This window comes from Seriola lalandi, unplaced genomic scaffold (genome assembly GCF_002814215.2).
Source record: "Seriola lalandi dorsalis isolate HSWRI2012SDOR001 ecotype SW California unplaced genomic scaffold, Sedor1 jcf7180002054544, whole genome shotgun sequence".
NCBI lineage: Eukaryota > Metazoa > Chordata > Actinopteri > Carangiformes > Carangidae > Seriola > Seriola lalandi.
In genome coordinates, this window is record NW_019525097.1 from 2058881 (window position 1) to 2084012 (window position 25132).

Sequence of the window (25132 nt, forward strand, 5' to 3'; positions counted from 1 at the left end):
CTTCTACATGGCTTCAAACAACTGCAAATTATGAGAAAACCGTTACTTCTTTTCATAAACCGAAAAGACCGTGCCAGACACTGAAGCCAGAAGTTTCTACAGTCTCTATTTTATTCAGATATTCCTTAAAATGAGTGAGTAAGCTCAGTGCGAAGACAGAGTGAGATTCTTTTGAAAAAAAAAGACGATTACATTAGGTGTCAATGAGCGTGAGACAGGTATTGCTGCCGGACTCGGCACCCCCGTTTAAATTTTGTGCAGACCCTGTCTGTCAAAGTTACATTTTATGAATCCCAACAACTATGTCTACTTTTTCAGAAAGAATTATTTGTCTCCTTTTTACGGTTTGGCCGCGAGCTCGAGTTAAAAATAAAAAATAAAGGTTATTTTTTACTGCTTCACGCACTCTAGCCAACTGACGCTTTCATTCTAGCTGTAGAGGAGTGCCTCGGAGCTGAGCACCCGTGGCACTAATAATAATAATAATAAAAACATGGACGCTAAATAAATGTTAAACACTCAGAGCACTGACTTGCAGGAGTCCTGTAGGTTGGTCCATGCTCGCTGTAGCAGGTCAGACATGTAGGCCAGCGCTGGCAGGATGTAGTTCTGATGTAGGAGGAGGAGGAGCTCCTTCAGATATGCCAACACCTGGAACACACTGTCTGGGGTGTTGGTGTTTACCTGAGCAAAGAAAAAAACAGAGGAAAATATTATTTGTTAAATATTAAACATCGGCGAGTGACAGTTTTCTGTTCATACATTCACAGTCTTACCCATTCTATGACCAGCGGCGTCTTTTCTTTGACCCAGAGGATAAACTGCGTGGTGTTTTCAGAGATGAAGATGGCTGCTGTTTTGGCGTTCTCCAAACCTTGTTCCATTAGTGGCCCCAAGACCCGCGCACACTCAGAGTAATAATAAGGAGTGTTTGTCTCCAACCAGCTGCAAAAAAAAAAAAATGCACAAAACACAACTTGATGAAATGATTTATTTGCATTAACAGTTTTTATACATAGTAAAGAGTTTAAAGATTTGTCATGGACCCTTTGATCATTAGGTCTGTGAAGTTAAAAAGCTGTCAGGGCTCTCAATCATTGTTTCCATTGCAAAGTCATTTCCTGTAGTGTTTTTAAACTTGACACTCATTTATATCCAGTAAATTTTAACTATATTTTTTGATTTGCAAACCCTGTCTGAAGAAAATGTTGTGGAATATTTTGCTATTACTATTGATCAGCTATGTACAATTATATTGTATTTAAATTTTTAACTACATTGTATAGACACAGTGGCCATTTTCTTAGGATCACCTGTACAAATCTAATGCAATCGACACAAAACATCTGTCTTTACAAAGATCTCAACATTCAGTTTTTGCTGACATTGTCAGAAATGTGTAAATTCAATTATATATTTATTAATGAGGTCATAGTTCAAGGTGATGGTGAAAACACGTCTCAATATAATGTCCAGTTCACCAACACGAGGGGAGCAGAATATTAGAAACAACAACTACAAGGATTCAAAACATTACGTTGGGAAATGCTTCAGCTAACACTGAGCCAGTGAACAAACTACTTTGTGTAGAGCAGTGTTATCAGGAAGTGAATCAGAAGGCTGCTTTTATCTATGGGCTTGACTGACTCATGCATTGACTCATTTTACTAATATCACAAAGTGTGTGAAAATTCAGACATGAAAAAAGTTTGTCTGAGATGAGAGCTACAAACATGAAGTAAATTGGTTTGTTTCACTTGTTGAGGATGAATGTTTGAGGGTGAGGTCGTACCTGAAGCCCTGTTTTGAGTAGACTGTTATTTTGCCCCAGGCCTGCTGAGATACAGCTGTGACCCCTGAATTGCGCAGATACATGGCTGTGGTGGAATCTGAAACACACAACAACCATTGAAGCACATTAAAAAAAAAAAAAAAGTCAATGGAAACAGTTGTGCAACTTCTGCCATAAATATAAAGACTTGTGACTGTGATGAGTAAACAGCACTGAGACAGACCTGTGAAGGAGCCTTGAGATCTGATGTCGTGTGCTATGAAGCCGGCGGCAAACACGAGCAGAACCATGAGCAGTTTCGACCAGGGGATCCCATGACCACGCATCTTTACCTGCAGATTCTGCAGACAAAACATGCAAACACTGAGCACAGTACTTCAGTATTTCTTTGTGTCTGAGAAAAAGTGTTTGTTACTGTTGTATGCAAAGGTTTGCAGCCACTGTGTCTTTCTCACCTGACACAGGTTATTGCACTCCTGAAGGTCATGAGATTCAATGGTGTCTCTCATCTCCTCATTGGTCACTTTGAAAGACTGGATTGTTTCTTCAAGGTTCTTCCGCAGCTAAAGATGGAAAATAAAACACAGCAGTCAAGTACAAGAGGATTTTAAAATACCAGATAAACTCTTTTTAGACAATAAAGGGACGTTTGCACTTCTCCACCACAAACATTTTATTCTTGTCCCTCCAGTGGTATCTTTTAAACCCATTAAAGACCCATATACTTTTTTAGGTTTTTAATAGTCATCATGAAGACAAAATGACTGGTTGTGCTGTTTTATATGTTTGTTTTTATTTATTTCTTCTCAGTGTAATGCTGTTCTGTTTTTATGATTTTATCCAGATATTCCACACTTTGGAATTTACTGACATCCTCTTTATGTCTGTATTTTTATTTGAGAGTAATTATCAATAAAATAATCTCTTTAGTCAATGTTTCAAGGGAGCTGGGTTTGATTTAAAAACCATCAGGGGTCATACCTTTGGTGGCAGGATATTCCAGGACTTCAATAAATGATTCAACAGCAGACTGGAAAAAGAAAAGAGAAATGAACAGTCAGCTTCAAAATCTAAACTACATACTCATGTGTCCATAAATGTAACTTACACTTGCTAAAAAGCTTAATATGAGTTTTCATATCACATGTATAAAGACCAAGATGTGTGTGTGTTAAGTGTGTCTGTCTCACCTGGACTGGGGTAAGTGTTTAGTGTAGAGCTGCCTCCACACTCCGAGACTTTGTACATCCACACACAAACACTCTGTCATACAGTTGAGCAGCTGAAAGAAACATAAGAGAGAGAAACGGATGATTTTAACTGATAACACTGTTTTTGAAACGCCACATTCCACACGATGCCTTCTCCAAACTCGAACAAAAAAGACCACATCCTTCAGCTATATTACATGATATGATAGTGATAGTAGTAGTAGTAGTAGTAGTAGTAGTAGTAGTAGTAGTAGTATGATACTACTGTTGGTGAAGAAAATAGTCTCTGATGGTCAAACGTAAAGACGCTGTCCTTTTGTTTCTGAGGGACTGACACTAAAACCTCAGGTCTGCTGTTGATGTTTTAGATGATTACAGCTGAATTGGAAGTAACGACATTTGCCAGTTACAATATTTTCTGTAGTTATCCACTGGAACAAATACAAAGAAGCAAACCAGAGATTTCTGGCACCTCCTCAACTACTTTCAATTGAATGGAGAAGGGGAAAAGTCTGAAGAAGTCTAAACTGCAGGAACACTTTCAGTAGAAAGAGCAGTTTTATTGTGAGACCAACATAATACTGAACGCGTTCAATAAATGCAAAGAAGAAAGTAGAAGGAAATAAAGTAACAGCTAGTGGCTGTTTGTACACAGTGTTAACAGAGTGCACTTTCCCCTCAAACTTACCCACATGAAAACACCATATTTTGGACTGTTAATTATGCTGGTCACCATAATGGACCTATTAACAACTATTAACAACATACTGTATAATAGGTCTCTTATCAACATGATTTATATTGTTGCACTGAGCTAAACTACACTCAGATATTTGTAGCAGCAGACTTATGTAGAAGAGATCAGTTTAAATTGCGTGTACATGTGTAGGTCTTACCTCTCTCTTCATGTCATCTGGACAGTGTGGTGTGGCTCTGGAGAGAAAGGATGGCAGGTATGTGTGTAATGTGCTCTCAGGCTTGGCTCCAAATGCGAGTACTTTAAGTCGAGGATACAGACGTCTCAGCTGCTCCTGCAGACTGAACACAAACAGAAATGGGTTTATTCGTTTTTTTAATTGAGGTAAACATCCCTGAGACCCTCACGAAGTTGTGGTCAGTGTGTTCAAATACAGCTGTAAGAAATGATCAGTGTGACAGTCTATCATCATTCTCAGACATGATGATGGACTGTCAACGGTTTCCCATGGTTTTAAAGAAGATTAGGAGCTATACTGGTATATTTGTTGAATGTTCCAGGTCTACAAAGACAACATTTCTATTAATCTTCCTCAGTGACCTCCAATGTAAAACCAACTACAGTCACTTTTCTCCTCCAAATCTCACATCTTGTAGTTGTTTGCTAAGGTATAATTTGGGCATCCAGGCAAAATTCTCAACCATCCATTTACTACATCCACTTATTCCTACACTATGTAATCATGCTGTGCACATGGGAGTATTCGACAGGGAATAAAGGAAAACTGACATGACTGTGTAGCTGAGTTTGCATTAGTTCACATTCACCTTGATGACAGGGCGTTCTTGGGCATGAAGGCAAAATCCAGCAAGGGGAAGAACTCTTTAGGACCCATGATGCCAAATCCCTTTGTCAGGTTTGCATGAAGTCTGGAGGAAAACCAACAACCAAAAATTGAGATTCAAGGAAGAGGTAGGCTAGGTTCAACTTAGTCAAACATAAAAAAGTAAAACAAAGAAAAAGCCTTACAAAAGGGGAAGTTAATCAAAATAAAAGCAGGAATGTACATGTACACAGGAATAAAAGTTTCTGTCTCTTCATCTTTTCAGATGAATCAATATGTGGTTGTCACACAGGTTGAGAGAGTAGATAGGTGTAGTCAAAAGAAAATAAGATTTGTGTTGTCTTTTACATTACCTAAGTAAAACATAAAACATTTCTCAGTCAGACTCACAGGAGAAGTCGCTCCAGATAGGCAATGGCATATGCAGACAAGGACTTCACTCCGAGCACAGGAAGCATGATGCCCAGCCACACTGAAACACAAATAAAGCACTTGACTCATTTAATGCCAGAACTTAAAGTTCCTCCAGTCTGAAGTGAATCGACAGTGGGCCTTTTCAGTTCTCCATTTAGAAACATAAAGGCCCACAGCAACTGCAGCCAGTGAAACATGGTTTGATTATTATAAGTGACACAGCGATCTTCAGTGATGAGAACTGGAGGAGCACAACAGCAGCCCAATGGATATTTGTTGTGTGTACTAAAATACTCCTACACTGTTACATACTTTGTGTAATTTTGTTGTTGACAACCACTGAGAGAGAGAGAGAGAAAGAGAGAGAGAGAGACAGTTGTGGTGTTTTATTCTGATTAAAATAAGAGAAGATGAAGAACTTGTAGCTCTGCAAACAGCCTCAGAATGAGTCAACTGTTGTCTTTCCTTGCCTTAAGGAAGACGAATGCTGCACAATAAACCTTATTTTTACCGATGAAGGTCGTTATGTAATCTTCTAAGAATATTCATCCTCTCATGCCCACATACTGACACTCACCTCACTGCTGACTCTCCCACAATACAGCCTCAACAGATACCAGTTATCATGTGTCTAAACTCGCAGATGGCTGTCAGTGGATGTGATACTGCTCTAATGTGCACTGTTGCTTCATTAACCCTCAGCCCAGAATCTCTGTCAACACAGATGGTTGGGAAAGTGGGAAAAAGGACAAACTAGGACAATGAAATACTGTCTCTACATATCTAAAGGATGGCCGTGTAGTTGTGGGAGAATGTGTGTAGATTCTTTAGGTGAGTGTTGGACTGTCTGTTACCTCTTAGTCCCTGGCTGAGGTCATAAAATCCTGCTTGGCCCAGAGTCCACATGATAGTCAAACACTTCACTGGACGATTTTGAACTGACCGCAATAACTCCAGATACTAGAGAGGAAGGAAAGGGGGAGAGGGGGAGGGGGCGTATTACAACATATTATTGCAAAGTCATTGCAAAAGACAAATCCCCCATTACATTGGACAACAGAACTGAGACTGCCAGTCCACACACCAGTTGGCTGGCTGCTCGGTTTAGAGCTTTAAAAAGCGACTGGCAATTGTACAATTTTGTTACTTAATTTTGTAACAAGTACATTGAGAGTACACAAGAGCAGTGAGACAGCAATCTGCCAGTTATCTGCAGGACTCAAGGTCAGACACACACACTCACCTCTGGCAGGTTCTGCGTGGCTATTCTGGGTTTGTCCTGTAGGACCGCCTGGATGCAAACTCTGTAGCCATGCAGTGGTTCTCCTGGAATTGATAGGAACAAGCTGTTGAGTGTTTTTCAAGATCTGTGTTTCTCTGTTCTTCTGATTTGATGGAGTGTCCTGGTTGTATATGGGTCTAAAACAATGGCCGTGTCATGAAATCCCTGGTTCGAGTATAACTGGACCTTTCTTGCATCCCAGTGCCCATTTTTTCCCCCCTCTTTCTTCTCATTCCTATCACCTCACACCTGTCTGTTGCTTAATAAAAGGCAAAACCCCCCCTAAAACTTAAAAACAAATTCATTCTGTTGCCATTTTTTTAGGTACATCTAGCTAAAAGTAATGAGTTCTACTACAACAGCTCTGCCATAAGTCCTGTGAGGGTAGGCTAAATGTTTGAAACACCTCTTTGTGTAATGCAGCTCAATTCATCAGCATCACAATCTACATCCTCCAAAATGATCACACAGTGGATTCAACCCCTCTCTGAAACTGGTTCAATAAAAACGTAATGGTAGGATTTATTGCAGGACTGGTGAATTAAACTGCATTAGTCTTGCCTACCTGTAGCTGATAAGTTGGCAACCATGACTACAGATTTAACGTTAACAGACAATTTCATTGCTCTACACAAAAATGCAGAAACTACATTTTTGTTTCCCTGCTGTCTTGTTCTCAACTGCCCTTAATAATTATAAATTTGAAGGATTGCAGGAGGGAGCCAAAGCTCAAAATCTGCTCATCTATTCATTAAAAGTACCTAATTCTTCACCGGAAATAGTGAGGACACATAAAGTGACACTGGTGAGAGCAAAAGACGAGATGGATAACTTCCAAACCACTTCCTCCTCTTCCTACAAGCTCTTGCATTTACCTGACTGTCTGTCCAGCTCCCTGAGCATAGTGTAAACACAGTGGTCGAAGAAATCTGGCAGAATGTCGCTGCAGCGTCCGATGAGGCCTTTGATCACGCCCCTCAGCTCCTTTCCTGTAAGGCAGTATGGGTAGTCTGAGGGGGGAAAAAAAAAAGACATAAAATGTGGATATGAGTTAAGTGCTGTGTCACTGCAGAAACCTTTGAATTTCAAAGAGTTTGTTGACAAATGGGCAATGCAACTAATAGACTATACTATGAAACTTATTTTGACTGACCGTGAGCATAGCTGCTGAGTGTGGGCTCAGTCTCTGGTGCAGTCAGATTGAGGTTGAGGTATCCTGCCAGGTCTTTGACCCAGACTGATGGGTTTTCTGGGAACAGAGTTTGACTGCGAGCCAACTGCTGCTTCAGGTCCCCAACATCCAACTTAAAATAGAAAAACAAGACAGAGAAAACATCAAGTCTGTAAACTCAGAAACAACACATTCATTATGCAAAAGATGGGACTGTGCTTCAGCATGTGATAGTCTGCTATGAACATGGCACAGTGCTGCAGTGTTTGTATGAGAGGCTTTACACAGACATACATTTATTTTTGTCTTTCGTTTCACTGAGAAATATCAGCCAAATTGTTACACCAATACTGAGGATGATAAATTATCAGTTTTAATCTAAAATTTTAGCAAAAACAAGTTGATTTTGGGCAAAGAGAACAAACAGAATCTTCAAATCCTCCAAACTGATGTACTGAAATACCAGAATAATCAGTCCTGTCTAAGTCACTCATACATGCCTTTAGATCCTAATAAGAAAGAAAGAAATCCTAATATGCTGATATTAAACAGGAGGACAGGAGACAGATCCTGAGAATGCATTACTCACATTTTTGAAGGCTTCCTCAAGGGTCTTGTGAGTTGCGGGGGTGACTGGGCTGCTGGAGTGTGATTTCTTGGATGGTTTACTTGATGAGGGCTTCTTGCTTTGAGGCTCAGCTGGTGGTGGAACCTGCTCCTTGTTCTGTTTCTTCCCCATCTTCTCGAAGCCGTCATACACAGTCTCTGACATCTTCAGGGGTGCTGAAGGAAGAAGGCAGCTGTGGTTAAGACACAGACACTATACAGATATGAGAGCAGCCTCTTTTCAAACTTACTTTGGACTTCTATAACACTTTCTTCAATCGTCCCTGTGTCCTGAGAATCAAGTTAATCCATGAAACTGTGGCATTTCCCTCCCCGGCTGCTCCCTCCCCTCACATTCAGTCCCTTACTTATCCCTTCCGCCCTCCCTCCATGGCTTGTGTAATAGGCTGTTATTATCCAAGACAATATTCAGGCAGCACTCATTACAATTCACAGAGGAATAGCGTTAAGAACCAGCAGCACTTCAAGTCTTCCCCTGTGTGCTACTTGCTAAGACCCTCTTGTAAAATAACTACATCCAGTTAAACTGAGTTAAACTGCTCTTTATATGTGAGCTTGAACAAATTTAAGTTTTGAGAGCCAATACAAATATTTTTGTTCTGAGGTTCTCGCTACTAGGATTGTATTGTGCAATAAATTTATAAACCTTTTTTTTAACCTTTCAGTTTCAAAGTTTCTGAGAATGTGGTATTCCCCAGAGTTTTTCTTTATTCCTAGGATGTGAAAACCTCTGAAAGATGAGGCTAGTGTCATTCTGTATTTCATTCATTGTCAACAAAATTCTCATGAAAAGACTAAAACCAACAAAGTGTTTCTTCAATACTTCAACACTTAGCTCCCCCCTTTCCTAGAGAAGACATAACTCTTTATGAACAGGTCACAAACATATAACAAAACACAACTGAGCACTGTAGTTTCAATAAATGTTACTCAAGCAAGAGGAAATAGTGCATTTGTTGGGAACTATTTTCAGTAGCGGATTAACACAAATTGACTCAAAATGAACTACAGTGTTCATGTTTATCGTAATGAAGAAGTTCATTTTGAGTGAACTGTATGGGTCATTGGTGGGTTTTTAAAAGTTTTAAAGAAGGATCTACGGCATAGAAGAATGAACTATATTACACTACACAGACAATACTTGCCAGTAGAATAAATTCACTGTTGTAAACCAACAGTCTTCTCAAAATATTGGGCTATTTTTTACACTTTAAATAGAACGACCACAAGACAGTTAAAACCTCCACTGAAACGTATACAATCTAAATTATTGTAAACTACTCCAGAGGACTCAGCAGCAAAGACATTTACAGTATTTAACTTTGGGTCCACGCTACTGCTCACAAGAATTCCTGAGAGACTCACCCATAAACTTGAGTAGTTGCTGACAGAGGTCACCATTTGTTCACTGGTCATTCAGCTTTACAAGCTGCTGAGAAACCTAGATCTATATCTGGTCTGTGTGTGTGTGTGTCGGCACAAAACAGACTCGTGAAGCAAAGAAAATACTTGTTCCATCACATCTCTTCTCCACTTCTCCAACTGGATTCACTACTGGTTAATCCCCATAACTTCCGCATTCAAAAATTGCTCAGTCAGGATTATTCATCACTTCCCTGAACAGAAATATGTCCACCACAACAAGCAGGCTGAAGTCAGGAGTAGCGATTTTTCTCACTTAAGCCCAGTTGTCATCTCTGTGAATAAATCAGCTTAGTAAGCACTGTCACAGCTGAACAGTGAGGGAAGTATTGAAAGCTGAGAACTAGACTAGGTAATCTGACCAGGTGTTCATGTCTATTAATACAAAACAAACATCCATAAGTGTCAGGACATCACCTCCTGTCCAGTGACAGTGTCTGACATGGGAAGACATCTGCTATAGTGACATACAGTTACAGGGCAACAAGTGAAGATGCTAGACTAGTGAGTAGGAAATGGTGAAAAACTGTATACAAAGATGCGAGGGAACAACTAAAACCAGTCATAAAGAAATTATCTATCAGTTCATGAGTCCCAGAGATGGGCACAAACAAAAGTTTGTATTGCTTATTTTTTACTTGAAAATGAGACACACCACAGGGTTATCATTTATTCAGTTTGGTATTATTTTTATTACTTTCAAAGACCTCCATGGTTTGACTCTGTTATATTCAGTATTTCCTATCTGAAATCAATTGTATATAAATAGTATGAATTAATTCTGTTTGCAATATTTTAATATTCATTAGAAAATACAGTATAAGCTCCAAAAAAAACCCAGCTAACATGACTCTAAAGCTACAAGGAGTGAATTCCAGTTGAATTCTCACCTTCTGAATACTAATGATCTGTGATCTATTTTTAATATGTCATTTCCATTAATCTGTTTTTCAGTTAAATACCAGCATAATATTTTAAGGCACAAGTCATTTATGGTTTAAATAATGTGAGACAAAAATTAGAAATATAATTTTGGTAGTGACTAGGAAAAAAATGTGATCAGATGAGCAGGACTTGCCTCTGCAGTGAGCGGTAAACTCAGATTTCAGACACTGACAGGTAAATCACTTACGGTTCCCACTCTAGGATTTTTTTTAGAGGGCACTAGAATTAAGACAAAATGTCAGACAGCAAATGCTTTTGAACACAGTCCATGTCTTACATCTTTCCACGACATTGAAGGTAGAGCCAAACTTTTTGGTATGACATAATCACTTATCACTGTTAAGAAGTGAGCTGTTGTAAGACGCTATAACTTGTTCAGACATGTTGTTAAGTGAAACAAGGGCATCATATCAGCTCACTTAAATATGACCTTCTCAAGGTCCAATATGTAAAATACTCTACAGCAAAGTATAGAGTGAACAAGAATAAAACCTTTCCTGGAAATCTTATTTTTATATCTCTTATGTGCCTGATTAAAAGATCTGCATGTTAAAAAGTAGTTCAAGCAAAAACAAACTTTATATGAGGAAAACCACTTGTGAGCCTACTCTGAAAGGTACAAAAGACTCCAGCTGAATTTCAGGCTGGAGGAATAAATGTGCCAAAACCACAGAAGTCTCATGATTCAAATGCTGGAAGGGACAAATAAAGATTGTGCAATAAGGCTCATTGATTATGTACTGATATAGATCGTCTCTCGGAATTCAATATAAATCTAATCATTTGTAGATCTGGGAAAAGCTTTCACACACTTTCCGCAGCAAGTACAAGCCAGATTACTCTCTGTTACTTAAATATTTCACATAATACTAGGGTGGTTAGAGAGCTTATATAACAAAAAGAGAAGTATATTTCTTTTAGATAAAACATTTATGCCACCTCCCCACTGACACAGCCACAGTAACTGTGATCAGACAGACTTTGGACGGGCTGATCACTGATAAAACTGCTGCATAAAAAAATAACAGTGGCGGGGTGAGATCTAATCTTTCCAGTCACCCATTATTTAAAGCAGCCACGACCGTGGAGAGGATGTGATAGTTGAGGATGGCTGCTGCCAGGTTTACTGAATGTGAAAACAAACAATTCATCTGGGTTAGGTCAATAGGGGAATCAGGTTAAAAATTGCCCCTATTAACCACCAGTCCCTCACACTCTCTGAGCAATGTATACAGCTTTTCTATACTAGAATATTATATGGCTATAAGTTTGCTGTATGGTCATTTCATTTAACACAAATAATAAAAGTAGTGAAACTAGATTTCAAAAGAGTGCCGTCACAGTAGGGCCTCAAAATCAGGTGGTAAAGCAAGAGGCATTTCAAGTTTCTTATCATGTTAGCTAATATTGAGCTTTGGTGCAGATTCCTAAACTAGTTCTAAATGAAATTATCTGGTTGACACAGTGTAAAACTAGAGCTTTCAGGACTCCTGGAGTTCTGGGACCCCAGGGCAATTGCCCACTTTATTTAGTTTTGTTTCACACACACCCATGTGATTGCTTTGGAATCTGATTTAAAGGTTTAAGAGTGCGCTAAACACGGTGGGTAGTTGAGGTGTTGTGTTACGGGACTTAGAGTTAGGAGAGAATACATTTTCACCTGACATGTCTACAAGCAGTACCATTTTCCATTATAAAATATTTCCTTCCTACTGTCTCTGTTAAAGTGCTGCCACAAACAAGTACACCCATGGTTCTAAACACTGAATTTTTCCCAACGCTTTCCCTAACTTGGACCAGCAGAGGTCCCCATCAAACTCTGATTTGGAAAGCTTTGAGGAATTAACCTTTTTTCAAAAAAATTATGTTAAAAGCTTCTCTGCTTCGTAAGTTTCACTTCCTCATCACTAGAAAAATGTTCCTGTCTTCCAATACTTTAATTTGTCCAGTGACTACTTCATAGCCCACAGATCTACTACAAAATAAGAGAAGGAAAAGTTGCATCCTGTAAAATCTGAAATCAGTGAGTATTTGGCATTTCTACTAATAAAATGACTTAAACAACAAATGAATTACCATAGCTGTGATGGATTAATTTCTCTAGTTCAAATACTTTACACAACTACTGTGAAAAACACTGAACTAAGCTATTTCAGGTGAAGGACTTCCATCTATCTAAATACTGAAACATTGCAGAAATAAATTGAGAATATGGGTAATTATATTTTCCACTCAACCTTACTATATCGTGCTTTGAGGAAAATTACACATCAACAGCTGATCACTCAGAAGTGACAGCTGTCACTACAGGCTAAGCTGTAATAAGCTGATGCTTAATATAATGACACAACCTTATAGAGCTCAGCTACAATTAGACAACATAGTGGAGATGAACTGTAAAAGTGTAGCAGCAGCAGAAAGACAGAGACACATGCTTCAGAGATGCATTTCCTCAGTGATGACGATGCCTCTGTTGACACACTGCTGGAAAGGCTGCTAGCGCGCTAACTGCATATGCTATCTGACTCGCAATGCTTTCCGGTTGTATGTGGTAGGAGCACATAGCCCACAGAGGCCAGTTAGCAATTATTTTTTTTAATTTAATGTGTCAGCAGAGAAAGTAAAGTATAGCTAATCAAATCAAAGTCATCTAATTATCCTGGGAAATACTGCGTGAAGCTAGGCTAGCTAGCTTGTCAAATTATATGGCAGTTATGAGCCATCTTCTTCCGCAACACTATCACAATGAAGAAATAGTTAAGTTTAGGTTAAAAAGGGGGCAACTTAGAGCGTGAACACAGCTACACATGCAGCTTCTTCCCTCTACGTTCACTTGAACTTTGGCAGTGAGGGGGACGCGTCACGGAGCAGCTAGCAGCGGCGTACAGCGGGCCGTGTTCACTTACGTCTGGATGGCTGGTTAGATTCACCGAGGGCTTTCCTCCCCCCGCTGCCGGTTTTCTTGTCAGTCGCGTTCTTCGCTCCTGCTGAGCTGTTATTTTTCTTTCCCTTCTTCACGACTTCCCATTTGCCGACTGAGCCATTATTTGAAGCCATGTCTCCGGTCCAGGTGGGGTGTTATTAGCTCAGGCTGCTGGGTGAAACAGGACGACGGGACGGGACGCTCTGACAACGGCTCTGATCATTTAAACGTCCGCGTGCCACGTCTCTTTGTCGGTATGACGTCAGAGTGACGCGTATGGACCGTTAACTTTCATATCTCTGGATAAACAGGTATGGTCGTTAAGGTAGGTATTTTAACATCTATTTTCTCTATGCTTTTGTCAAAATTGTACTTATTTTAATTAGCACAGTAATTGTTAAAAAAAATTATCTAAATTAAAAATTATTACTTCGATTGTGTGTGTGTGTGTGTGTGTGTGTGTGTGTGTGTGCGTGCGTGCGCGCGTGTGTGTCATGAATTTCTGGAGGTTTGAAGAACTGGTTGGACAAAACAAGACATCTGAATATGTCAATCTGAGCTCCAGGTAATTGTGATGGGCATTTTTTACAATATTTTACAATGATAAAAAAATAATCTGCTGATTAATGAATATTTAGTTGAAGTCATAAATGTGCCACATAATACTTGCTATATCATAAAGTTGCATCTGTTTGAGTGTGTGTCCTGTTAAGTCAAGTTTGATCATCTCAAACCAAGACAACAAACAGTAAGAAGTTTGGTGTGGATTTTTTAAAATTATGCCCAGAAATTCAAAAATGGCTAACATTTGATAATAAATGAATAATACAATCAGTCCAGTCCCAGAAACCTGACTTTTTTTTTTTCAACTATCTTTATATTTTGTCAATAAGGGAAAACACAAAATCTTTGCTTAACTTATACTGATCACCATATATTACTTGCATTTGGAGTTTTTGCCTAAAACATTTAAAATCCTGCAGAGGAAATGTATTATCTAATTACTATAAGGTCCCTGTTGCTGGCTCTATGACTATCACTGACAAATGCCAGATCCAATTAAACCCTGGACCTGCTGCAGTTTTTTGTCTGGCTGTTGTCTGTGAACAGACAGTGAGTGTTGGCTGCAGTCTCTCTCAAAAGAGGCATTTAATATTGCTTAAATGAGTCACTTAGTGTTTGGCACAAACCTCCTGGATCTTTCTCAAGACCTCCTTCATTCAATGAGTGGAAGATTAACCACTGACCACCCTACTGAGTCAATATGTTAATCTTTTTGCAAGTCAACTGTGCTTTTGTCTCCTTAGCAAAATGTTTTTTTTTTCCTTTGTACTTGCAAAATATTTTGACAACAAAATACAAATACAAATGATTTCTTGCCAATATGACACCAAGACTTAACATCCATGTGGCTACACTGTAAGTCTGTGTATGGGTGTGTGATATGAAGTTTGCCAGAGCCTAATACTGATTTGCATAGAGAATAATAATTAGATAACACAGCTTCCGATGAATGTGAAATACAGCAGCAACACCGCAGATAAAAACACAACGATAGGGTTTGCTTCTTTTCTTGAACCTCAGAACTTTATTTCATTCCAGCAGTAACTCCAAATGATGCAAGTTTATCACATGGCTGCCATGGCAACAAACGGTGAGACAGGGTTTGATATTTTGTTTTCTCAGAATGGTCCAACTTATGTCAATCACACTCAGCCTGGCTGTCAGTCCCAATAAACCACACCTATAGCTCCTTGGCAGCCACTGTGGTGTTTTACCGCTAAGCAACAAAACTAAATTAAATACGGCAACAGAAGAGTAATAATAGCAGCTAAAATGTTTAACTCATTTTACACAGTCAAACATTAGTATTTAGTAGTGTCTGTCTGTAGTTTTACTCTTTTTTCTAATATATTTGTTCATTCATAGAATTCAAAGCCTGACATCTGTCTGATAAATTACTTTTACATTGACGCGTCTGACTTGGCCATTGAAGAATTCAATGCAAATAAAAAACAAACCTCTTTAAAACAAATCTACAAAATATAAAATTGCATCTTTCCGTATCTTCCTGGCAGCAGCCAGTCACTGCATGTTGGCATTTTGGATCATTTCAGTCAGTTTGTTTTGCTACATTTAGTGCAAGACCTTCAGTTTCCCCAAATCCAAAACCACACATTTTTTCAGAAACTATATAGAGCAGATTAAAAAAAGATAAATAAATAAAAACATAAATACATCATGCTATTTTATAAACAACCTGTCAGAACAGTTTCATGAGCAAACCCTCTCTGGTGGGACAACTTCATGAATAAGAACATACTCTGTGATTTTTTTTTTTTATGCTTTGGAATGATAATTTTTTCTATAAATGTACATGTGATGCAGTTCAAAGTCTGTGATATGTCTGCAGGTTAAATGTACGTTCACATGTGTCATCATATACATTTATCAAATATATTCATGTGCAGGCCTCTCTCCTAAGAGGCTTCACACCATTTATATTTATTACCATTTCCACCCAAAATATTCTAAACTTATCACATTGTGTGGTTTCATATATAAACTCTACAGAGAACCCTGATGCATGTGTGTGTGTGTGTGTGTGTGTGTGTGTGTGTGTGTCAATGTGTGGTCACCAATCACAGTGCATGGTGAGAGAAAGTGACCTGCCTCTTCAGATAGACCGACTGATAGCACTGTTGGCTCCAGGCTGTCAGTGCTGGATCCCTGTAATCTCACTGCTATTAACCATAAACCATTGACAGACAAGAAAGGCTAAACTAGCCCTGTAGTGCAGCTGTCTCCCCTCTGGTAACAGGTTAGAATAAGTCGAGTAAGCCAAGCCAGGCTGATGGGTCCTAATCCAGACACGTCTTAGTTAAGGGCCTTTGTTAGTGGGAGTTTGGGAAGCTAGGCTGTGCAACAAAGTTGTCATGGATATGGACAACCAGACAAAATGGGAAAAGTAAGGGCAGGCTGTAAAAAGTAAAGTAAAAGAGAAAAAAAAGGGGGATAGATAAGAATAATCAGGTAGATTAAAGGGTGAGAGATGGGAGGGGAACAAAATGATGGTGAAGAGAAGAGGAGGAGTTCAGAACTCCTCCTGGTCTCCCCGTGCTCCTTCTTCAATTTCCTCATCCTCTGGTGGCGCGAATCCCTCCTGTAAAAGAAAGTTTGTATTAGTGAGAGTTTATTAACAACAACTCTTTGCCAGTGCAGCTTTCTTGAGTGTGCAAATGTCCTTGCTACATTACATCATTCTGTGGTGTCTGGGACTGATAAGCAGCATTTCAAGTAGCGTCTACCTGGTCTCTTTTTTAATCAACAAGAAGAAGAAGAAGGCTATTCAACAACGATGATGCCATAAAATCGTCGGACAGGCCGGCATCATTAATCAATTCCCGCTGGATATCTTCTTTCGCGTAAATGCTTTCCTCTCCATCTCGAACCACAATGCAAAATAACAGTCTCGAATCAAAACTAAACAGTCGGCTTGCAGATGCAGGATTTTAAACATTGCGAGTGAAATAAAATGCAGTGAGTACTCGACCAATCAGAAATGTTCAGCACTACAGACCACACCCCCCAAAGTTCCTGAACCTTTGGAAAGTACTACCCCCCCGACCAGGGACTTTTTGGGTGGTCGATCAATTACACTGGAACTAAATTTGGATCCTGGTTCCTGCGGTAGAAATGTGTTTAGTTCTTCAAAAGGTTCCTGGTTCCTGGGGAAAGTTCCTGCGGTGGAAACGCACCTTTAGACTCTGCAAATTGGAAATTGCTTAACGCCAATCATTTAAAGTGAAAGCATCCTGAAATAAAATTTGTAGCTATTAATGACATAATAAGCTAATTTTGAATGGACAAGGAATTACTGATAATTGTATTTGCTCAACAACATTACCAGCTATGGCTATGGATCATAGAGTTGAATGAAACCTCTCAGTCTGAACTAAAACTCAACAGTAAGTCCATTTGTGTATTTAATTAATTGACTTACAGCTGGCTTTCACAACCTGATTTCTTAAACATTGCTATCTGTGATTATAATTGTCCACATTTAATTATGTGCATGAGAATGACTTCAGTCACAGAAAAATATTCTGTAAAAGCAGTTACATGGGATGTAAAGATTGATAATTACACGTAGTGTCATAACTTTGTATAACAAATATCTTAATTCAAAGTCAGACTTAAACTTGTCCTGAAGCAAAATTCCCTGTGGAAGTCTAAATGTCAGTTTCCATTGCTGAACATTTGATTTGACTATATGCAAAATTCAGACACATTCAAGCTGAGAGGAAAAGCTGTGTACTTACTACAGAGCCTGTCCTCTGACTGAGCTGTCTACCCTCTGACACAAACATAAAGAAAAAAATTAATCACAAAGCACACACTCAGATTTAGAGTGCATGCTAACTTGTGCCCTGATTTCCTGTGACACCTGATTTCTGTCAGTAACCTAGTTTCCTGTGTGCTTGTAAAGTTACTATTCATGAGCTTCACCAAACTGGTACTGAGTGCAGGGCTGTTATATTGTAGTAATGGTAGAAGACTGTGAGTCGTTCATCTAAATACCAGGAGGAGAACTATTACTTATCAAAGCAATGACTGGGCCATAAAGTGTCTGTACACACACTCATATACAAATCTGATCCAGGCTTTTCTTATTGCATTAAATTTTAGGCTACAAAACTGTAAACTTATTTTGATAAATGATAAATTGTTTTGATAAAAGTGCTTGATTTATGTGTAATCTGACTTTGTTTACCTCTGTCGCGTACAGTACGTCTATGATTTTGCTGAGGACTGGGCTGCTATCATTTTCATGTTCCTGGCAGATGAGCTCGATGTCTCTCAGCTTTCCAAAGTAGAAGTCCCTCTCCTTCTCCAGTCCGTCTACAGTCAGCTTCAGGTCCAGCAGCTGTGTGCAGAGACAGCCAGGGAGAAACGAGATCAAAAGACAGGTCAGGCAGCGGTAGGTTTCAGATAAGAATATAACAACACACATATAACATATAACAGCAGATGGGACAAGATCCTAAGGACAAGACAGTGTGACTAGTTATGGCAATAACCAAAACTACAGCAGGTAAAACAAAACAAAAGGCAAGTTAAAACCTAGAACAGACAGCAGCCTTGCATAAAAAAAATATAAAAATACATATTCAAACTTTCTTATTTGTCAATAAGCTATTTAATTATTATTTTATTAACAGACTTTAAACTGTTAAACAGATTATAACAATGTGAGAATATGTTGAGTCAGTCCACACATCTCTGCACCTTGTTTTCATCATGGCACAGAGCAGGTGCACTGACCTTGAGTGATTATTTTGTCATGACAAAGCAGTAATTCTCAACATGACACTGCTTTTGCCAAAAAGGACTCCCACTATGAAACTAGTGTCACAGTGCACTTTTGAGAAACATCCAAATGTGTAGACAGATTAGTGTGGTGATACCTGCTGGTTGAGCTCTATGAGCTCAGCATCTCCTCCATTACGGGTCACAGGAGTGGTCCTGCGGGCTGCTGCTATGTTGATCTGCCTCTGCGGGGTAGGGACACTCTTTGGTGCTGTGGGAGATGTTCTCATGGGGCCTGGAAGACAGAAATACACACCCATTTACTTATCTACACTTGTTTGCCTCCTCACACACGCCTTCCCTTTGTCTACACTGGATGTGTTATTCTCTACACTGATCAGCTGCTTTCGCTACTTGGCCAATATAAACAAAAATTAAACCACCTTCTAACCTTAGCCTTATCAATCAACATGCCCCTTCAAGAGTTTCCTCAATCTTAGGCCAAAAAAAATTACTTCTATCTCACCAAGATAGAGGTATCAAAACAAACACACACCTGTGCACACACACAGATTCATCCTTTTAGGATGTTTTTACAGCATGTTTTAATTCTATTACCTTAAAGAGGGATACCATTGTTTTGGTTAGCACATTTACTATAAAACACAAATACTTCACATTAACTTGTGTATAGTTTGTATGTATAGTTGAACATCTCAGTTTGCAACCAAAATCCTGACCATATTCTTTCCCAGAGAGAACATGGCAGTTGATGATGACAATTGATAATTTATATTGTATGTAATGTATGTTCATCTTGTTTTTGTCTTCTTTTGCCCTACTACTTGCAACTCCAAATGATGTTTGGTTGAATCAAATCAATAAAACAAACAGCATCAATCAGTTTCAAGCAGAAAGTCCAGTGATAGAGGCCACAGACTTTTTAATATATGTATGATATGCCTGTTCAAAACTTTGTAGGTGCACACAACTACAGATATGCAATCAAAGCTCACATAATGTCAGAGTAGACCAATCCACATCTAACTCACGGTATGAATGTTGCTAAAACACTCTGAAGGGATGGATGGACAGACAGACACACACACATGCTCAATGGAGGGGATGTTACCTGGGCGAGAGGTTCTTTTAGGTTTGTGATGAATGGGTTCACCTGGGTTAGAGGTGGGGATGTGGTTGCATGAAGAGGTGAGAGCAATGAAATGAAGCCTTTGAGTCCACATACAGCTGACCGCGTCTTACCCACATGTGTACTGTACGTGTATCGTACCTGGGTTGGGTGGAGGTGGCGTTCCCTCCTGGCCCTGCCGTGACAGTAGGGGGTCGTATTCTTTCCCGTCATAGTTGGCATCAAAAAACTTCTTAAACCACTGAAGGAACTCAAAATTGTCCTGGAACTTCCCCTTCACCAATCTCTCGACCGGGATGATCTGAGAAAATAGAAGAGAGTTAACGAGAGAGAGAGAAAGTCTGTCTATATAATGTTACTTAAATAGCAGAGACAATAAGCAACAACTCCTGGATATGAATCTATGAGAAAACTTTGACAAGGGTGCTTCAGTGTGCTATAAAAAGTGAGACATGTAGCATTTTTACACTTCATAGAGATGCTTTCAGATAATTATTGCAAACAAATGAGACTATGATTGGGATGAGAAGGAGCCACGGGTCATACAAGTGCTAGAACTTACTTAATTGTTTGTGTGTGTGTGTGTGTGTGTGTGTGTGTGTGTGTGCGTGTGTGTGGGTGTTCTCACCTTGTCCACATTCATTCTCTTGAACCCAGCCTGTAAGACCTTGAAATTGTGGATGTATTCATGTTCCAATTTAGCATTAAATTTAACTTTCTTCAATAATATGCAGCCTGGAAACAGCATGTCCATGAACTGGCAGTATGCAGCACCTATGGAAAAATCACATAAACATTTACTTTTAGAGCTTAATGCACATTTTGAATTTAATTACAAGCTCTGCATCAAAAAACAAAAAAACAAAAAGTGTTTACCTGAACAGAGCTGCTCGATCTTTGTGTAGGTGAGCTGTAGAGAGTCGTTGACCCATGCCAACATGTCATGACGACTCAAGTTCTCTATGGTCATAGAGGTGGAGTAGACATTCACCGCCATCCTCCTGCTTCACAAAAAACACACACAGGCACACACACACACACACACACACACACACACACATACAGATATTATGTATGATTGATTTCTGAAGGCTGATAAATACTTCAGTTATGACAAGCCAATTCTTTGTGCTGATATATGGTGTATCTATGCCACTATATATAAACTTTAGAGGCACATTAGCATAGAAACAACTGACATAAATGAGAATATGTGAATAAATGACATGCTCTTTTATACAACATACAGCCACAATAGTCAAAACATACCTGGTTGAAAAACAATGTTTACTTTAAAATTTGTTATTTAATCATTCTGTGTAATTCTTCTCCTTGATCACCTGTCCATGCAGCCTCTCACCTGGAAATCACCTGAGGTCTAAAATCTTTAAAATGATGATTCACTGATAAAAGCTTCCAATTCAGCAAATTTGCTCAATTTGTTAAGTTATTTTTAGAAAATAAACCTCAGACTCCAATAAACCTTCTTTTGAAGACTGAAATACTCTACATACTTTATTAAAAGATATTTATTATCTAAATTATAAAATCATGTTTAACACTTTCTGACATTAATGCTACAGTAAGGGCAGAATCGTATGTAGTATAAGACTCATATACATTCACTTATACTATTAAATAATACATCCTGTCTAATATGGCTAATATGTAAGATTTGCCCAATTTACTGTTTTACTAGGCCAAAAAAATAAACAAATAAAACCAAAAAACACACACACTTTTTACTCACCTGCGATGGGTGTGTGTTCGGTGTGAACTGTTTGAATCAGGTTGTTCTGGACCACCTTACAGAAAGACCTGGAGACAGAAACCAATATCATGTGGGATATCAGTCCTGATAGTAAAGATAATTATAAATAAAATTTACTTTACTGGAAAATCTGACTTTTCCTCACAGATAACAGCTGTATATTCCCTTTAAACATAAATTGCTCTATATGTACGTTTCTATTATATGGTCAGAACGGTTTAACATCTTGCTCCATAGCACCTCCACAGGGTTACAATATTAGATACTCCATAGATAAACTAGCAACCAGTCACTAGTGCACTCACTAGGCCACTAATCTCTGTCTCAGTTAATCCTTTTAGCCCAGGTCCAACATGCTGTAACCCATCATAGTTCACGCCGGCAGTTCCGATCACCAGAAGACGACATAGCCAAAAGACATGAAAACCAATACATCAGTGATTCATCACACTGACAGCTCAAGATAAGGAAAAATCCAACAATGTCAAGGCACTTCCTGTCAACTGACTGCCTCCAAAGTAAACACCATACAGGATGTTCTGCTGAACAATCACTTCCTGACTGCAGGGCTTCACAGAGGCAGCTCTGTCCACTAGGCAAATGCTGCTAATTTGGTTATCACTGGTGAATCTGCCAGTTGTGGCAGTCTTTCCGTGTGTATATATCATGTCTAATGAGTCGATAAAATATTACAGAAATCTACTTTGACAAAGTTGTGAATTGTAAATGGCAAAATAGCCTGTTGATTTAATGACTGTACACACATTAGTACAAACAACACTCAGGTCACTACGACCTGGTTAGATATAACCTATAACTACTGGCTATTAAGTTACACTTTTATTCATTATTTATCAGACAACAATTAACATTTGCAGATTAAATAATTAGGTTTTTGACAGAAAATGAATAAACAACAATTCGTGCTGGTTCCAGAAGATTTCCTATTAGTATTCAACAGATTAATCAATAATGGAAATAATTGTCAGTTGCAGCCCTGAATTTGAGAACAATTCTGTACAGACAAACAACACCTGCTTGGCTTTGTTGAAATCATGCAAAGAATGACTTCATATTTGACTATGATAATTGTTGAGACACATTACCTATATCTACAGACCTTGACGATAGTGTCAACATTTATAATAAGATGCATGATTAGACCTGAATGTAAGAGTGTAACCGAAAACCTGGACTTTCCCAGCTGACGGACTCTCTATCTATTTTTATTCTTATTTCCAGAATGTTCCAAAGAGATCTGCAACACATCAAACCAGTTGTTTAAGTATATTACCCATTCATTACCTCTTTTATTATAGTACAGGTCTCTGATAATAAAATGTAATTCCTAAAAACATTCTCTTTCTTTAAACCGTCAGAGCTTATTACTTTGGTCTATTCAAGTCGATCTTAAGGGATCCATACAATTGCATGCATTATCAATACGATGGCATCTACATTTATTTATTTATTTATTTTATATATGGTATATAATATATAATGGTTTTGGGAACTCAAAAGATGCTTTTGCATCTTTACTTGACTTCTCCTTTACAGATTGTGACAGTTAGTTTGTGTAGTTTGTATGCTACAGCCTAGACTTCAAAATAATTCAGTTTGCTGTAATTCAAGGCAAGAAAAAGCTGCAAATCCTCAAATCTGAAAAGCTCAAACCATGAATTTTTGCAGGAAAAGACTTTTTGAATGAGCTTCCATGAGTATGCTCTGTTGTTTTTCCTTGCTACTCCTTCTGTTTTTGTCATGTCATTTTGTGGTGTCATGCCCCTTTACAGACAGCTGATACGGTGTTTTAATTTTTAATTTTACATTCTTAACCTATATTTCTACATAGATTTAGTAACATAGTTGCACCGTTTAGTAGTTTATAATTTTTTTGTAAATTGTAACATTTTATTGATACCCTGCACTTTTTTGGCATAAAAAATAAATAAATAAATCAGTTACTTGAACAGTCGCTTTTTAGATTAATCAATTAATTGTTTGAGCTCAGTTTTCTTATACTGTTGGGTAATTTATCATTCACAACACATCATGTTTTAAAAGTTATTCGTATGTTTTCCCATGTAAAACACCCATTTGTAAAGTAACAACTGTCAGAGTAAAAAGGAAAATATTTATCTCTACGAAATGCGGTCGGTCAAGTACCTCATATTTGTATATCAAACTATCAGGGTCAGCAGATATAACGTATTACTGCTATAAAGTCTGGCGGTTGTACACTCTCCTGTGTGTGACAGTGTATGACCAAACTTTACAGCCCGGGGTTCCTCCAGTCAGCCCAGTGTTGTGACAGTTGACGGTGGAGCCGTTTAACGGTGCGACAGACTCCGCCGCTGCCGTGCGACTGTATCGCACTGTACTGTAACCCTGCTAGCTCCGTGCTAACCACGCACGTTGACTGTGGAGCTAAGCTGCCGTTTGGTTCGTTGAATGTGGGACGTAGAGGCATACCAGTGAATTTCATTTGACCACAGGGTCAATAGCGAACTGAAAATAAAAATAAGTGTGGGTGAAAACGAGACTTTTTAGGCTAACGTTACCCCCCTCTGGAGGCCTGTTCGGTAATACACACGCACATTACCAGAGAAACTATGGAATGGCTCAACTATTTATATAGCAAGCAAAATCAAATGAGCCGTTAATAAGCTGATTTGAAACATAAAGAGGCTCGTTTTAAGTTAAGTTGAGTTGACATTACTCACCGAAGTGGCTCTCTCAGCCGTCCCGTTGTCTCTGATGATGAGCTGCTTTCTGTTGCTATTACCCCGACTGTTGCCTCTGCGAGTTGCCGCGAGACTGCTAACGCACCTAAGCTCCTGGCAGTGCGCATGCGTGACGCAGTTGCAGGATTCCCCCGTTGTATTTAGTGAAACCGGTGTTTTGAAGAGCAGCCATAATGGAGACAGAGTCTTACAGCGTGACTGCGGCCCATGTTTGGGGATTAACCTGACCGGTGGTGCCTCTCTCTTTCCTCTGTTTCAGTTTTTCACTCAAAAATTTAAAAAATTTAAGCTCAAATGTAATTATGCCAAATTATCTAGATTCAAGACTCAGTGAGTCCCTGTATAACCTTATTAGGTCATATGATTCAGGACAGTACCACAGAGGAATACAGCCTAATCCTTTCGTCATTACTTATTTTATTTTTTTCATAGTCAACTTTGACAAGTAATGAGTGATTGGTGGCATTAAAAAAAAACTTTGAAAATTAAATTTTTATAAATTGGAAGCACAGAAATATAACAATACATTTTTAATATGGTTACAATGTTACTATCACTGTATAGTAGTATTAGATTGTTTTTTACTACTAATTGTATTTCCAGACCAAAACCTGAGGAGAAATTTAGATCATATAAATTCCAAAAGGCTGATTTAACATCAGCAAACTGAGACCCTTAAGTGGAGAAGGAAATAAAAGAAAAATCATAAGCATGTATTTGATTAAAAAGAATCCTGATTTTATTTGAATCCCTTTCTGTAAGATAAACCTTTGGACAACACAAATTTAACAGTTTTTGTATGTCTTCTGTTTTCATTTCATCCTCTAAC

General features: G+C 38.6%; 2 protein-coding genes across 8 annotated transcripts in view; both read right to left on the reverse strand.

Moving 5' to 3' along the window:
* tmem214 (transmembrane protein 214) overlaps positions 1 to 13563 on the reverse strand; it is a 19742-nt gene extending 6179 nt beyond the window's left edge. Inside the window, exons 1-16 of one of the 2 annotated variants that reach the window (XM_023415107.2) lie at positions 13312 to 13563; positions 8001 to 8194; positions 7394 to 7544; positions 7116 to 7250; positions 6202 to 6284; positions 5813 to 5918; positions 4935 to 5016; positions 4528 to 4629; positions 3900 to 4041; positions 2983 to 3074; positions 2774 to 2822; positions 2248 to 2355; positions 2016 to 2133; positions 1793 to 1889; positions 777 to 945; positions 533 to 684 (exon numbers count right to left, since the gene is read on the reverse strand). In XM_023415107.2, the coding sequence (XP_023270875.1) occupies positions 533 to 684; positions 777 to 945; positions 1793 to 1889; positions 2016 to 2133; positions 2248 to 2355; positions 2774 to 2822; positions 2983 to 3074; positions 3900 to 4041; positions 4528 to 4629; positions 4935 to 5016; positions 5813 to 5918; positions 6202 to 6284; positions 7116 to 7250; positions 7394 to 7544; positions 8001 to 8194; positions 13312 to 13462 (1931 nt within the window). In that variant the 5' untranslated portion in view covers positions 13463 to 13563. Of the gene's footprint in view, positions 1 to 532; positions 685 to 776; positions 946 to 1792; positions 1890 to 2015; positions 2134 to 2247; positions 2356 to 2773; positions 2823 to 2982; positions 3075 to 3899; positions 4042 to 4527; positions 4630 to 4934; positions 5017 to 5812; positions 5919 to 6201; positions 6285 to 7115; positions 7251 to 7393; positions 7545 to 8000; positions 8195 to 8268; positions 8415 to 13311 lie in introns of those variants that run through there. The other variant, XM_023415109.2, reaches the window with a different exon arrangement.
* Positions 13564 to 14888: 1325 nt separating this feature from the next.
* On the reverse strand, positions 14889 to 24382 carry LOC111661547 (microtubule-associated protein RP/EB family member 3-like). 6 transcript variants are annotated; one of them, XM_023415166.2, is made up of 10 exons: positions 24283 to 24382; positions 21539 to 21606; positions 20665 to 20792; positions 20417 to 20562; positions 19930 to 20089; positions 19771 to 19812; positions 18797 to 18933; positions 18103 to 18255; positions 17651 to 17685; positions 14889 to 16491 (listed from the first exon to the last, which is right to left on the reverse strand). In XM_023415166.2, coding segments are annotated over exons 3-10 (795 nt in total). In that variant the 5' UTR covers positions 20786 to 20792; positions 21539 to 21606; positions 24283 to 24382; the 3' UTR covers positions 14889 to 16490. The 6 variants fall into 6 exon arrangements, with proteins under 6 accessions (XP_023270934.1, XP_023270933.1, XP_023270932.1 ...); XM_023415165.2 differs by lacking the exon at positions 17651 to 17685 and having other exon boundaries at positions 20665 to 20789; XM_023415164.2 differs by lacking the exon at positions 17651 to 17685.
* Positions 24383 to 25132: the final 750 nt, after the last annotated feature.

Bases quoted from the DNA above. Each gene is read 5' to 3' on its own strand.
- LOC111661547 (XM_023415165.2), bottom strand. From the start codon at position 20,785: ATGGCGGTGAATGTCTACTCCACCTCTATGACCATAGAGAACTTGAGT. The intron at 20,090-20,416 runs GTGAGAACACCC...CTATTTTCTCAG, and splicing joins AGAGAATGAATGTGGACAAG to ATCATCCCGGTCGAGAGATT. The intron at 18,256-18,796 runs GTATCACCACAC...CTCTGCACACAG, and splicing joins TCATAGAGCTCAACCAGCAG to CTGCTGGACCTGAAGCTGAC.